Consider the following 14,293-nt stretch of genomic DNA (forward strand, 5'->3'; position numbering starts at 1 on the left):
TTTTATTAGTGCAACTTAACGTAACATCCCTTTAACACAGTTTTTTCAGTTGCCACATGACCATGCACTTGCACGCGGCATGATGACATGTCCGCGAACGTGTCTGCACTTTGCGATCGGGTCTGTGCTTCGAGGACAGTTCAGAACTGCTTTTTCGACTGTTCTAGGAACTTTCAAGCTCAAAATGTACCCTTGCACAGCTCCTACACCTACACTTACTCATTATCCATTAACAATCAACTACAAAGCACATACTTGGAAGAATATTAGCAAAACTGCTATTTATCTTAAAAATGGCATCAGCTGTTGCCATCGCTCCTCCCCAAGAGCCACTACCACCACCAGCTGGAGGACCTACACAACAAAAAAAGCACAGTACTTCCAAAGACAATGAAGACAACCAAGAAGATGAGGTAGAGGAAGTGCCTACCTTTAGCATCCAGAGAGAATCACGGGTGTGGCAGTTCTTTACCACTGTTGGGAATGTAACAAATGCTAAAGCTACCAAAGTGAAATGCACTGTTGTACTCAGCCACGGACCACCTGGACAGTACTGCTACGGGACCACCTCCGTGCACCGCCACATCAAATCCAACCACCGCAATGCTCTCAGAAAGGTTGTTCATTTCTAAGCAAGTAGTAGGTTGTCTTCCTCCACCTCATCTTCCTCTCAACCAATACTGTAACCACACAGCCTACTTCTGTAGGACACAAAATCCCACCAGTTACCTTGCAAGCAATAAAAGAGGCTGTTGATCTATATCTTTCGAAGACAACAGTCCTCTGTATATACTGCAACACACCACTCTGCAGGGGGAAGCAATTTCGAAGTGCTTTGGAAGCTGTAATGAAGGAGCATGAGAAACACTGCCCCTTACCATAGACGTACCACACACGCAACATTGTCCCCTGTCGACCTGCCACTCTATATTAGTGCTTGCTGCCTCTTTCCTCATTTCCCTCCCCACCTTACGTTCTATCCTCTCCTGCAAAAAAAAAACATCAAACAACAACAAAAGGAGGGTTCCTTTAGCAACCACTTTTCAAAGTTAAAAAATGTAACTAAAAAAAATCATCTTATAGACTCCATCTACTTTACATTTCTCAGTAAAGTACATAGACTCAATAAGATTTTCCAGAATTCCCATTAGCATTTTGTGTTATGTTAATGGAAATAATGTTGCATTCATCCCCCGTTCCAGGGACTGGAACAGGGTATAATGGCCAGGCAGCCCAAGTTATCGGCCCAAGCAAAGCCAATAATGAGAGCCCCTCTTCCCTTTACATGGCAGCCTGCAAAAGGAGAAGAGGGAACCCTATGACCATATTACCAATAGCACACATTTCTTTCCCTTTCAAACCAATCCCACTTTCGAATAACTTTACCACATAGCCGGTCCCAGGTGGACATGGCCAATTTAACCCCATTTGTCACCTCTCGTGGTCATGGCCAGTAGCCATATTGTCCGGGTCATGACCTTATGCCATGACCTGGACAATTTGGCCACTGCCCATGGCCACAGGTTATACCCCAGTCACCAAACATATATCACTATTTTTTTGTAACTACATTATGACACTTGTCAAAAAATAAAACACATGCATATTTGCAAAACGATGCTTTAAGGTCCTTGCCAATGCTCCTTACCTGAGTTTGCTGAAAATACGCCCATGTTTTATTTTTTCAAAAGTGTCAAAGTGTGTGTACATACAATAGTAATATAACTTAGCCCCTACTTGACAAAATCCCTTCAGACTTTACACAAACATTCAAGGTTGGGTCTATAACCTTTCTGGAAACGTTTGGCTACATTTGTTAAATGGCAACAAAGTTATAAACCATTTAAAAATGTTGAGCCCCCCCCTCTAAGTTAGCCCCCTCTTGGCAAAATCCCATCAAACTTTACAAAAACATTTATATCTAGATCTAAAATGTTTTTGCAAACATGTGTGTAGATTCGTCAAATGACACCACATTTATAAGCATTTACAATAGTTTGGGACCCCCAGTCTAATTTTGCCCCCTCTTGACAGAATCCCACCAAAACCATTCAGAATCAGGTCCAGAATAAGATTCCAGAATTTTATGCAATTTCATTGAGTGGCACCAAAGTTATAAGCCATCCAGAAACTGCTTTTCACCAACCCTGTAATGCAGAAATAGGCAGAGATGTCCCCGAACATCTGAAGCATTCGCGAACATCACAGGACTATACCTGAACATCTGGAATATGTGCGGACTTCGGGATGGAAAACACCAAATGTTTGGCTTCTTAAAGCCATATACCATCTCATCCTTATCACCCCTCACCTCCCCAGAGATTATTTCATAGGTTAGACAAGTGCAATGTTGTGTTTTTTAATATGTTTTTACAGCAATGTCCACGGACACTGGCCACTGTCTGCCACTGTCCGCCACTTTCCGCGAATCCAACATGGCGGGCATTTCGAAAAATCTGCAGACTTCACAATTTTCACCATCCAATCAGTGGGTGCGTCCAAAGTCTGCAGACATCACGTCACCCTCTAGGCCAATTGGATGCCTGTCCACAGACCAAACAGGGAAGCACGCTTTTCGAGACCAAGCCGCCACTCCTGCTGCAAATTTGGTGAAAATCCATCCAGCCGTTTGTGCTCTAGGCGTGAGAAAAATGTATCATCCATTGTGTCGATGGATAAAAAAAAGATTTAGGACCCCACATTTAACTTTGCCCCCCTTGATGAAACCTCACTAAACATGCCTAAAATATTCAGACGGGCCACATACTTGTTTTGCAAGGATTTGTCCAGAGGGAGCAAAGTTATAAGCTGCCCAAAAAGTGCTCTTCCTATGAGTTGAGCAACTTAACCATAACTACAGGGCTGCTACTGCAGGCCTTGTAATACATGCACTTCTGGGGAAATATCTAATATATGGAGCTACATTGATACACATCCTCAGTAAACAAACTTCAGTTAAAGGGACCTTCATTCTAAAAGTATCCTAAATTCACCTATCGGAGTCAGCTGCGACTCTTAACTCTCCACACCATGTACTCTTACAAACTCAGTCATAACATTGAAAATGCCATATTTCATAATTAGCGGCTTCAAATAAGACTTTATTTATGACATCACAGATGGCATCGCATGGCTTCTCCATTTTCATCTTCAAAGCCATCTGCGGTTACATCATTCAATACCCAATCCTGCAGAAAATGTGCAAACATATGCCTCCAGTAAAGATGAGATTTAGCTTGAAGCCCATCTGTGATAGAAATATGTTTCTAGCACGCAGTGGACTTTCCCCGAGCGTGCAGACATTTGTTATCTTTTTCCAGGGTTGATGGGCCTACAATTTCCACGTATCCCAATGCCCACAGTACCCATGGCCACAATTTAGCATGCTATGCCTGCGGGCATGCTATATGTGCACTGCACATAGAATGTGTACTGCACACAGGACGTGATCTGCAAGGATGCCACACAGAACAAGTGCACAGGAATGCAGGAATAGACAGAGGAGTTTACTTTATAAAGTGAGTTGGTCTTGAAATCGACAATTCATGAAATAATAGAGACAATTAAGGCACACAGAAGTAACCTAGGTGTCTCTACTTATAAGCATTGCTTGTTTGACTTGTACGAAGCAAATATCTTTGGGAAGCCTTTACTCACAAATGCTCATATATAGAAATGTCTGTTTTTCTTTGAAGTTGCATTTTTTATTTTATTTTTGTTTTATTGTGTCTTAGCTAAAACAAAATCTTGACTTTTTACACATTCATTTTTACAAGTTATCACAAATATTAATAATTAATGAATAGAATCAATAAAACCATACAAAACAATTCACATATGATCCTAAAATACTACGTTTCGACTCAAAAAGAAAGAAATGTATATTGTACTGTGAAGTATTTATCTCCGGATGAAAGTGGCTTCCCTTTACCAATTATGCCCCTATCTTTGGCCACAGAGTGTGCATGTGACGGGCCTGAGAACTGTGTTCAGCATGTTTTCCTGTGCTTTTCTTTATTCCCTCTTGCTCAAAGTTGCATGCTGGTCTTGAATTCGCATCAGTTCATCGAGAAGTCACGTCCAATGAAGCTGGCTTCAAATTGGAACCGCCTTTTAGTTCAATGACTGTAATGCGCCCTCCTTATAGCATCATTGTGTGTAATCCATAATGATGATGCCCAGGTGTGAGGAAGTTTCACAGAGAGAATCCTTGTTCACAGTACAGTGAAAACATGCTCGCTTGATGATTGTCTGCTTGTGTTTGTCTCTCTAAAGTGGCTAAAATGCACACACACATTCTAAAATCCTCCTTTAAATGTCATACCTTGGGCTTTGGTCCTCTAAGGGCGTTCACCCCACAGTGCTTTGAGGCCACACCAATGGCATTAGGTGCTATACAAACGCCATATAACGTAACATCTCTCTGTCAGCCTGTTGTCTCTCTACATGACTATTGTTCTAGCTACCAATATAGTTGTGCTGTAATCGACTAGTCATCAATCTAGTCATCAGTCTATCTATCTATGAATCCCACCATCAATGTAATGATCTATTCCTTGATCTAATCAGAAATCTAATATCCAGTCTATGCAAAAACTCTGCAGAAATCTAGAAGATGCTTAACTATGCATTATATCCTTTCATCTATCACTGTCCTCCTTGAATGGGGTCCTCATTCTGTCCATTACCTATTATCCTTCCATCCATGTATCGACCATTGGCAATACGTTCAGCTATTCATCCATTGATCTAGCTATTGATCCAGCCGTCAGAACATCTATTCCCTAATAAATCCAGCCTGGCCGTCTGTCAATCCATCATCTTGTTCTGCAAATTATGGCTTGCTCATGTCTAGCTAGCTATACAGGACTGCTGTATCTTCTGGGAGTCAAAGCAGAATGCTCTAATGAGAGCAAGAGAGAAGGCACTCCATCGGGCCATGGTACTGTGCTTCTGAACCAATGCCAAATTGTCTGATGGACAGATTCACCAAATGACACCTTAGCTATTGAGAATCCCATGCCAGTGCCTCGGACAGTAGAGGGCAACCTGCAACCCTCCAGATGGCATGCACTTATGGGAGCTAAAGGCCAAAACATCTGGAGGGATATTGGTTGCCCTCTACCACCTCAGGAGAAGGGTGAATCAGTCATAGACAATTAATTAAAAGTTGATATTATGATGTCAAGCTCTTGCCATATCAGCAGATCAATTTCAAGCCACACAGGGGAAAATGCCTTACAGGGTTCAACGCAAAATGCCCAAACTGGACCTGCTATCAAACACTCAGACGCAGGCAAGGCAAATACTGCACTGACCCCCAAGGGCAGACATTTTAAAAGAAAATACTGTGTTGCCACCTTCTTTCTTGCATAACTAGTGTATCTATAAGTGATATACTAACATATTTTGAGGGTGAAAATGGGATTGTTGTTACATTCATACATGTTTTCATCTAGAACTATGTCTAAAAAGTAAACTTTAGGGCAAAAAAGCAGTTAGTTAAATGATAGACTAAAAAAAAAGGGTTTTTACTTCAAATTTCTTGGGTAGTATTGTAGAAGAGCAAACCAAAAATGAACCGATGATTGAAAGTTCCACTTACCAGCCTGGTTGGTGGTCACATTGAGGGATACATACTGGCGCCCCCCTGGGCTCAGGGCCGACACGCCATTTTCTGCCTCAATCTCAAAGGTGTAGTTGGTGTGGGCCAGCAAATCCATCACCATCACAGAGGTGTTCTTCAGGCCTCCTTGAAGGGGAAGGTATCTCACGTGGCTTCCACACTCCTCGCAGAGGCTCAAGTGAGCAGCGCACATTTTGCACACAATGTTGTAGGCCACATCTTTTCTTCCGCCCGTGTCAGCCGGCGGGATCCATTCCAGAAAGACACTGGTCTCGTTAATATTGGAGATGGCATTACGAGGAGGCGACGGGGGCCCTGGTTGAAGAGAGAATTATGGTTTTAATAGTCACTCTTCACCAATTCACAGGAAACACTACTCAAGCTACATTTTGAATTCACAATACAGCAGGGCTATTAAAGCAACATGTTCTTTAGCAGAGACTGGTATCACAAATTGGAAAATATTGGGTCATTAACACGGGAGTGGGCGGAGCCTACAATGATTCATCATAGGAATTCAGCCCAAACATACTCGCCCTTAGCACTTAAGGGGTTAATAAAAAAACAAAACTGAATACTTAAATTTGCAGATAGTATGCTTCCTTAACAGCTTAGATCAATGTTTTTCTGCAGTCACATTCCTCATGTTTACTAAGCATTGTAAAATCAAAATTCTGTTCAATTGAACAGGAAACCCTGAGAGGAAAGTGAGAGAATTCACATTGCAGATTACGGTAGAGGACATAACATGGGTTTTTGATATTTCTCTTTTTATTGTAAAGTGTGAGAGGAGTGAGTGAACCGTAGCTCACACGTGTCGATCCTCAATGGAGACAAAATCCATCTCCTTTCACGTATGAACTTACTTTACTATTCGGGCGTGCATCCATTATGCTCAGTTACGGTAAGGAACATCCTTTCAAAATCATGAAACTACAGGCACATAGTTACTCAGCAGCTCAGGTGACTTGTGGGAATCTTTTCAAGGGATTTGAATGCATTGAATGCATTATAACAGAAGTTATAGCTCACAGAGAAAATTATCTTCTTGATTTGGTAATTCTGTTAGTTTGTGTTTTGCCTATGCCATTTGCCATTTGCATTGGTAAAACTGCGTGTGAATCGAAGTGGTCTTTCCTTTCCACGTGCTCTGCTCTGCCTGACATTGAGAATGCTGCAGTTGTCCGGATGAAGTGTTCTTTTGTCTTTTGGCAAAACGAGAAATCAATAGCCAGCAGCAGCTAGAATAATAAAAACTCACAATGACAAAAAGGGAGTCTGATTGCCCTTCTGGAGAACTCTGCAACTCCTAAACTAATCAAGTACTCTTTGTTGGTTTCTGCCAGGCAGTGCCCTTCATGACAGCTCCCTCTATAAAATCCAAATGAGAAATCAGACAAGGTACACTTGTGCATTTAGTAACATTTAAAAGGGACTGCTGAAATCCCAAAATAATATTGGATTTTGGGTGAGTTTGGATAGAAAACAATATTCAAGATTTTGCGTGTCACATCGTGACGTGGCCAACCCCTGCACCCGGCTGCATCGTTATGTGGGCGGTCCATGTTTTGGGCCAAACTGTTGATGGAAAGTGACATTAGTCTAGGGAGGGGGGAGATAAGGGAAAGGAAGGGATTTCGCCTTGTGGGGGGTTTCAGTTACATGGTGAACTGTAATAAAGAAGGTTCATATGTCTCCCTTCATTTGAGTTGGCTCAGGCCTGATTTTGGTAGCTCCGCATGTGAGGGAGCGTGGTCCAATCCTTTGACAATGCGCTATAGGACACTACTTAACAGTGAGTTCTAAAAATTACTAAACACATTTTCATGAAAATGGACCATGAACTGGTGCCGTTTTCAATGAAAACAACATAAAAGTGGTCACTGGTCCCCATTACTATTCTTTCAGAATACCGAAAGGTTTTGGCTCTTCAAAAGCAATCAAGGAACTGTGTAGACCACAGAGCCTTCACAATCAATGGGTAGAACTGGAGGTAGAGATGGAAGAGAGGCTAATGAGGACCATCCTTGTGACCTGAGTAAACTCGTACTGCCTTCGAACAACAACACACATGCTCACAGTTTAAAAGAGATCCACACTAATTTCCAAACCAACTCGAATTGTCCTTGAATCATAGTAGACAGTCTGTCTTTTCCCCCCTGTATCAATTGCCCCTTTAGCCTGAGCTCTCACTCAGCCGGTCATTGCACATACCATGCGGAGGCCACGCCGCCAACAGACTCTACAGCGTCCACATTTGTTTATGTCATATCAATCATCTTTACCACATTTTTTACTGCATACCACACTCACCCATTGTAGTAGCAAACTGCAACAGAGTGCTTCAAAGTGGTAAAACAACATGTTATGGCTACATAAACAATAAATCATTTCTATTTCAAACAAATAACTCTGAATGTATACAAATAGTTAGGAAGATGGAAATGCTCTTGGGAATTTTTGTAGATCTGATGAATTTGCTACCCATTTTAAAGGTCTGATAACTTCCCTAAGAAATTGTGCTTTTCAAAAAAAGTTTTACAAAATTGTTTTGACTGTTTTAAAAGTGAAATACTTGTGAAAACGTATTTGATGGTTGTTTATATTTGTTTACAATGTGACAGACCAGTTTTAGTGGCAGAACATTTACAAAAGATATGAAAGTAGGAATATCTTGAACATACTTTTTTAGAACACATTCTTCTTTTTCTAAATGATAACAAACAGAGATGATGGCATGTACGACTCGTCGACCTTGTTTTTTGATGCATCATTTTGTGGGAGGTTTGACATTTTCGAAAAACAAAAAAACCTTGTTTGGGTTTCCTTCTCAGAAAATGAACGTCCAAATGATTACATCTATGTAGGTCCATATACACTGGGTTTGCTATAGTGTAAGTGTAAGCCTACCTCGGCAGCAATAGAGGAATGTACAAGAGGGGTGTGGAAAGAGGGTATAAAGGCAGTGGTGACTGGCCCATGCCTCGGATGTGGAGGTTCTGCAGATGGGCTCCCTCTGAAGCTATATTTCTGTGACTTTACACAGATGAGACCTTGCTAAATGCGCTGTTAAGTGCGATGGTCGGCAAATGTGGTTATCTTTGTCAGAAAACAGAACTTCAAAGTTCAGAGCCTTGCCAATCAGGACCAATATTTTAAAATAAATATAGCGGCCAGTTGCAATCTGTCTCTCTGCTATGAAGGCTATTTCTTAAAAGAAAATACAAATTCCAGTTTAGGAATTTATATTCCATTAAAATGCTGCATTAACTTCAGTACAATGGTTGATATCTTTCAAAGTGGTATATGAAGCACAAAGCTTTCTTATAAAATCCGAAAGAAATGTATAGGAAAACACACAGTTAAAGTTTCTCAAAATGGTCCAGTCCACAATCCAAAGACATTATGGAACATGGCAATTAAGGAACTACATTTGCCAAATGATTGATCATGACACACACACTCATTACAATTGCCACTGTTCTCGATAACCCTTTTAAAAGTATTGATTACACAACAGAAAATATTTTAGCTTGATTGCATTCATAAAGCACTTTATCCAGCACTTTCAAAGTTACCAATGTATTTCGTATTGTTGTAATACAGACAAATAATGTCAGTTTCCAAGTGGGTAATGTCTCGTGGCGTGACTGTGGTGAATGTGACTGTGGCGCTTCATTGATCTTCAACGAGCGTTGACTACTTTAAATTCTGGTAAGCGTCTTTACAAATTGATGCACTAGATGAGAAGAGTATGAGAACATGTTGGGATTTTTACTGACTGAGAGTATGTACAATATATTTCAGAGATTTGGAGTGTTGCCTGGGGTGAACTAGTCTACTATGCTTGACCGACCATTGACGAGCATTGGCTACTTTGAATCCTGGTAAGGTTTATTACATTTGATTCACCATATGTTAAAGGAGAACATCTTTTTGGGTTATTAGATCTAGTATACCTGTTTGTTTGGTTACAGAGGTTGTATACTGTTGTCACTCCTTGTGAGCACAGCATACATAAGGTCGATTCTACTTATCTTACTAATTGACAGATTGTACGAAGTATAAAGTTAAGGCACATTTCGTTTTTTGGTTATGATTCATCCGAGAGAAGGTTTTTTTTATCCCCTTCAAGAAAGATCATGAGATCTGAAACCGGTCAAGCAGATAGTTTGGACGTGAATAACACTTATTGAGTGCTGTTTGACCTTACACAAAGACCCTTCGTTATATTTCAAATTATGAAGACACTTTTAGAAGGAATGTATGTATTTGTTTGAAAATCGTTTTTGTGAAGAATATATTTTTGATGCATTCATTTTGGAATTGTCATTTTGTAATTTTGGGTACAATTTACGTTACAGCCTACAATGGCTGCTTGAGAAAGAAACATCACTATGTTAAGAACATTAATTTCCATGTTATCACAAACATTGTTATGTTAGTCAAATGATTCTTTTGAATTTAAACTGAACTGTGTGCAGGAATGCCAGTTATTATTTTCTTTGAATTCTATGGAATTTGCTGAAGAGAGTGTTTCTGAGCTTCCTAATAATTTGTATTGGATCTTTTTTGTTTCGCTTCTAGGTGTATAGCTAACATTGCTGTACGTTTGGAATTGGGCTTGTCAAGTATTGAGCATACAATTATTTTTAAGATAGTTTACTACTGAGCACTTCTTTGGCTAAATCCCCTTCTCAAGTATAAACAAGAGCTTCTTTTTGAGGTCCTGGTTTTAGAAGTTAGTGCATACTTCCCGTGGTTAAAATTAGCCAGAAAACGATTGCTAGCTATAGCAAGGAAGATGTTTTGGGAGAGACCAGAATAAAAGATGGGTTTGTTTTGGGGCAAACAAATGTCCCTTTGGAACGGTTCTTTCTTCGAGATGCTATATCTAAACTACACATATCAAACAAACAGTTCTGCTGCTTAGAAATTTACTTAGCTGTCATAGAAGCTCCTTATATGAGATGTTCATTTAAAAAGGCGCATGTTGGTACTCTTCCTTTGGCAACAGTGATACAGTCGTGGGGAATGTTGGTTGCTAACACCTGTATATCTACCAGGTATGTAGAGAAGCAATACAGCACTTGTTTGCCACCCTTTATCCAGTGATATTCGTTGACGTAACCTCAAGGCATGTTTAAACAATGATGGTGTTAGAACACTGCAAAATGCAATTTATGCTCAGATAGTGTCTGCAAATGATACCTTCACTGTTACCAGCTACGTTTGGAAGGCATCGCTACAAGAGGCTAGGGAAGCAATGGTGGTGCAAAGTACAGTACACATCCGGAAGTGAACAGGGACAGTTGGAGGAGATTTCCAATGAATGTCTGCAGTCACAGTGCACCACCTCTGGCTGCATGGAACCCACTTCAGTGGTGACAGGGGTGGGAAGCAAAGCCCAAGATATCCAGATATCCAGTTGCTGGGTGATCAGTACACGCTACTCCCTTATTACCGAGGGACACGAGAGCCCATGTACAAGAGGGAATTCATTCATTGGGATAATAATTGAACATAAGGAAATCCTCCTCCATCTTGCCACAGCCTCCAGTCAAGGTCAGCATCTGCAGGGCGTATGTGGAACATGGAAGGGGAAGAGGCCCCATTTCACTTTCTGGCACATCAAGTTTATCACAAATATTATTACTCTTGCTCCCCCTGCCAATAGCAATGGTCACTTCCAGAGTCCCTTTGGCCATAGATGTTCAGTCACACCCACCCAACCACTGTATCCCACGGCCACACGCTGCTCCCACATCAGTAAACTGTTTAGAATGGCAGATCACCAGGCATGTGTTCCCTGCTCGGCATCAAGCAGACACTGCACAGCTGTGCCATGCCCCTAGGAGGTCCATTCTCTTTCCTTCACTCTCCACACCACTCAGGCAGTTCACATACGTGCACTAGGCTGAATCCCAAGCAGCACCTAACTCTGTCAGAGGTCCCTCACTGCTCTGCACCAGCCACTGCGCTCTATGCCTGCAACCATCACAGCAGAAGGTGACATGCCAGCACGCATGGATCAGCCACACAAACTACCTCACCCTCCCTCTGTGCTCCATTTTGCATCCATATGCAGTGTACATGGAGCTCATAAACGTGACTCATCCGGATGAGGCCGTGCTCCATTCTTTTTACTTTTTTAATTCTAGAATCTAAAACAATTAACCAGGAATTAGAGTGCAGAAGTGACATGTGGCAAACATGTTTTCTTCTACGACAGCTCAAATTGGGAAATTTGCCAGAATGGCAACCTATTCTGTCTTCTGTTCGTTTAAGGAGCACCTAAATGCTTAATTTGGTGGATAGTAGCAATGCTCTTGCTCCAGTGTCTTACAGAAGCTGAACAAGAGGAATTCAATTGAGCACTAATCTATGCAACCATCAACACAAAATGCAACCGTAGACTTTAAGGTGCAAAGATAATCCCATCATAAATTTATGAAACGACTAGGAGCCCTTCATGGAGCTAAGACTGGAATGTAATATTTGAGTTGAAATGCACCGGACCTACAACCGCTTTGCGGACTTCCTATGCTTTCAGAATAATGAATGTGATCATCTGGCAAATCCATCAGAGATTATGGCATCCATCTTTAGACTCTCCAAGCCATGCATTCTTCAGCACCCAATCAATGACACCCACATCACTTACTGAGCTAATCTGAAAATAACAAAACTTCATTAGATGCTCTCTGCTGCCAGCAATCACTTGAGAGAGCTCCTAGAAAGGTCTGCATGACTTTGCCTGGAGGGAAGCAGTATAGCTTAATACTTAATTTCATACTCGGTTTTCCAAGACACTATATGCAGATTATTAAGAGAACTTCAATTATATTAATTATAATGAAAGAAACACGGGACAGCAGATACTTAGTGTTGTGTGCAAAATATATCAACCATTTACAGCAACTCACCAAAAGTGTTTTAAGGAAAATTACAAGTAGCTTCTTTGTTTTCATTTCAAAGTAATTTTGACCAATTCTCTTGTCGGGTAATCAAATGTTGCTCTCACCTACTGTTCGTTGGCTTACTATCCATGTGTCTTTCAAACCACTTTAAGTGAAAGACATTTATTTTAGCAACACTCCAAACATAACTCAAAAGATATCCCTTTATCATTATAGTTAATAATTAGTCACACTAATGATTTATTAAAATTCTTGATGGCGGTAAACAGCAATATTTGCCATTTAGGGCTCAAAGGTATTCCTACATTTTTCAATGTCAATGCAGTGTTAATTGTTAGACCACCATAGGCCATACACTGTGTATAGATAGGTATGTGAGCTAAATGGATTATAAAGACCAGACAGTACTGATAAGTGTAAGGTATTAGTTGCTGGTCATGGATGAAGGGAGCGTTATCCTTTTTTTCCTAAATGGAGCTTGCCTACAAGGGGGTTAGAATTGCAATTACCTGGACATTTGGTTTAGAGAAAACTTTTAAGTGTGTCTACTTATGACACTTCAAGTCATGAAAACGAATTAAGCCACTGAAGGCATCTTTTTAATTTGAGCAAATATGTAGGAGCAGCCAGTGTCTCATATGTTGAGAATGTCCAGGGCAAAAGTGGCCACAGATGGATTTCATGAGGAGAAACTATGGGGTTTTGATAATGCATCGGTCCGACAGACACCAGAAAATCAATATTTGAAAATCACATTGGCCTTACGCAACTCAATATCCACATTTTCATTACACAATTAATGAGGGGAGAACTGTGTCACGATATGGATAAGAAGAAGCCAATATATGTATGGCCAACTATATGGAATAACAAAAAGGCAACATTTATGCAGGAAAAAATAAAGGATTTAATAATTGGTATGAGTTAAAGTTAGGTCTGTGCAAATAGACCAAAAAAACGTTTTAGGATTAACCACATTTATCTTAAGACCCTTCTGTATCCAAATATTACAATGGTGGACTAGTGTTCCTATTCTCCAAATCTGCTTTGTAACACATTTAGATTAGAATAAACCCATATGTTATGCATCTTAAACAGCATGGTCAACCTGGCAGGACTGACTGGCACCCATTATATAACAAGACATGTTTCCCTACGTCATCTTGCCCACTTTTTTGTCTATGGCAGTTATCCCCTCTTTCCCATCCTCTTATCTTTACTGTCGTCCTTTTCCTTCTGCCAAACAAAGTCTGGAAATCCCTTAAGGGTGCCCAATATGGCAACTCTCAGACACACCCGTGCACTCTGAGACTACTATGTGATTATTTGCCAGGGTAAACATATAAATAAAACGATTAATATTACATTAGTGATAATGCTTCTATAATGAATGGTTTAAATGTATATAAAAGAGCTGTGCTCGACTAATGCCAGTAACCGGTTTCTGGATCCTTGAAGTTATTCCCCTCAATTGAGAAAAATGGCATCTCATTTGCTGGCAAACTATCTATCACTAATTGACTTTGTTGAATGCCTTAGTATGGAACATGCCATTATCTCATCCCTGGACAGATTAGAAGACTAATTTACGTAGACAACATGCTAAGGGGTAGAAGATTATGGACACAATTTAGATTAGATGTTTGTGCCTAATATGCACAAATTCCGTTTTTTAAAGAGGCCTCTGTCAAGACTGAAAGACATTGCACATGCCCCAGATCATGGAGAACAATGGGCTTGATGTACA

At 40.6% G+C, this 14,293-nt stretch overlaps 1 protein-coding gene across 2 annotated transcripts in view; it reads right to left on the bottom strand.

Moving 5' to 3' along the window:
• Positions 1-14,293, bottom strand: part of EPHA5 (EPH receptor A5) — a 938,871-nt gene that overhangs the window by 355,821 nt on the left and 568,757 nt on the right. For both annotated transcript variants that reach the window (XM_069630489.1, XM_069630488.1), the window contains exon 5: positions 5,606-5,941. In XM_069630489.1, coding sequence (XP_069486590.1) covers positions 5,606-5,941 — 336 coding nt within the window. The remainder of the gene's footprint in view (positions 1-5,605; positions 5,942-14,293) is intronic.

The sequence above is a fragment of the Ambystoma mexicanum genome, chromosome 6q (assembly GCF_040938575.1).
Source record: "Ambystoma mexicanum isolate Mex_15411 chromosome 6q, UKY_AmexF1_1, whole genome shotgun sequence".
Taxonomy (NCBI): Eukaryota; Metazoa; Chordata; class Amphibia; order Caudata; family Ambystomatidae; genus Ambystoma; species Ambystoma mexicanum.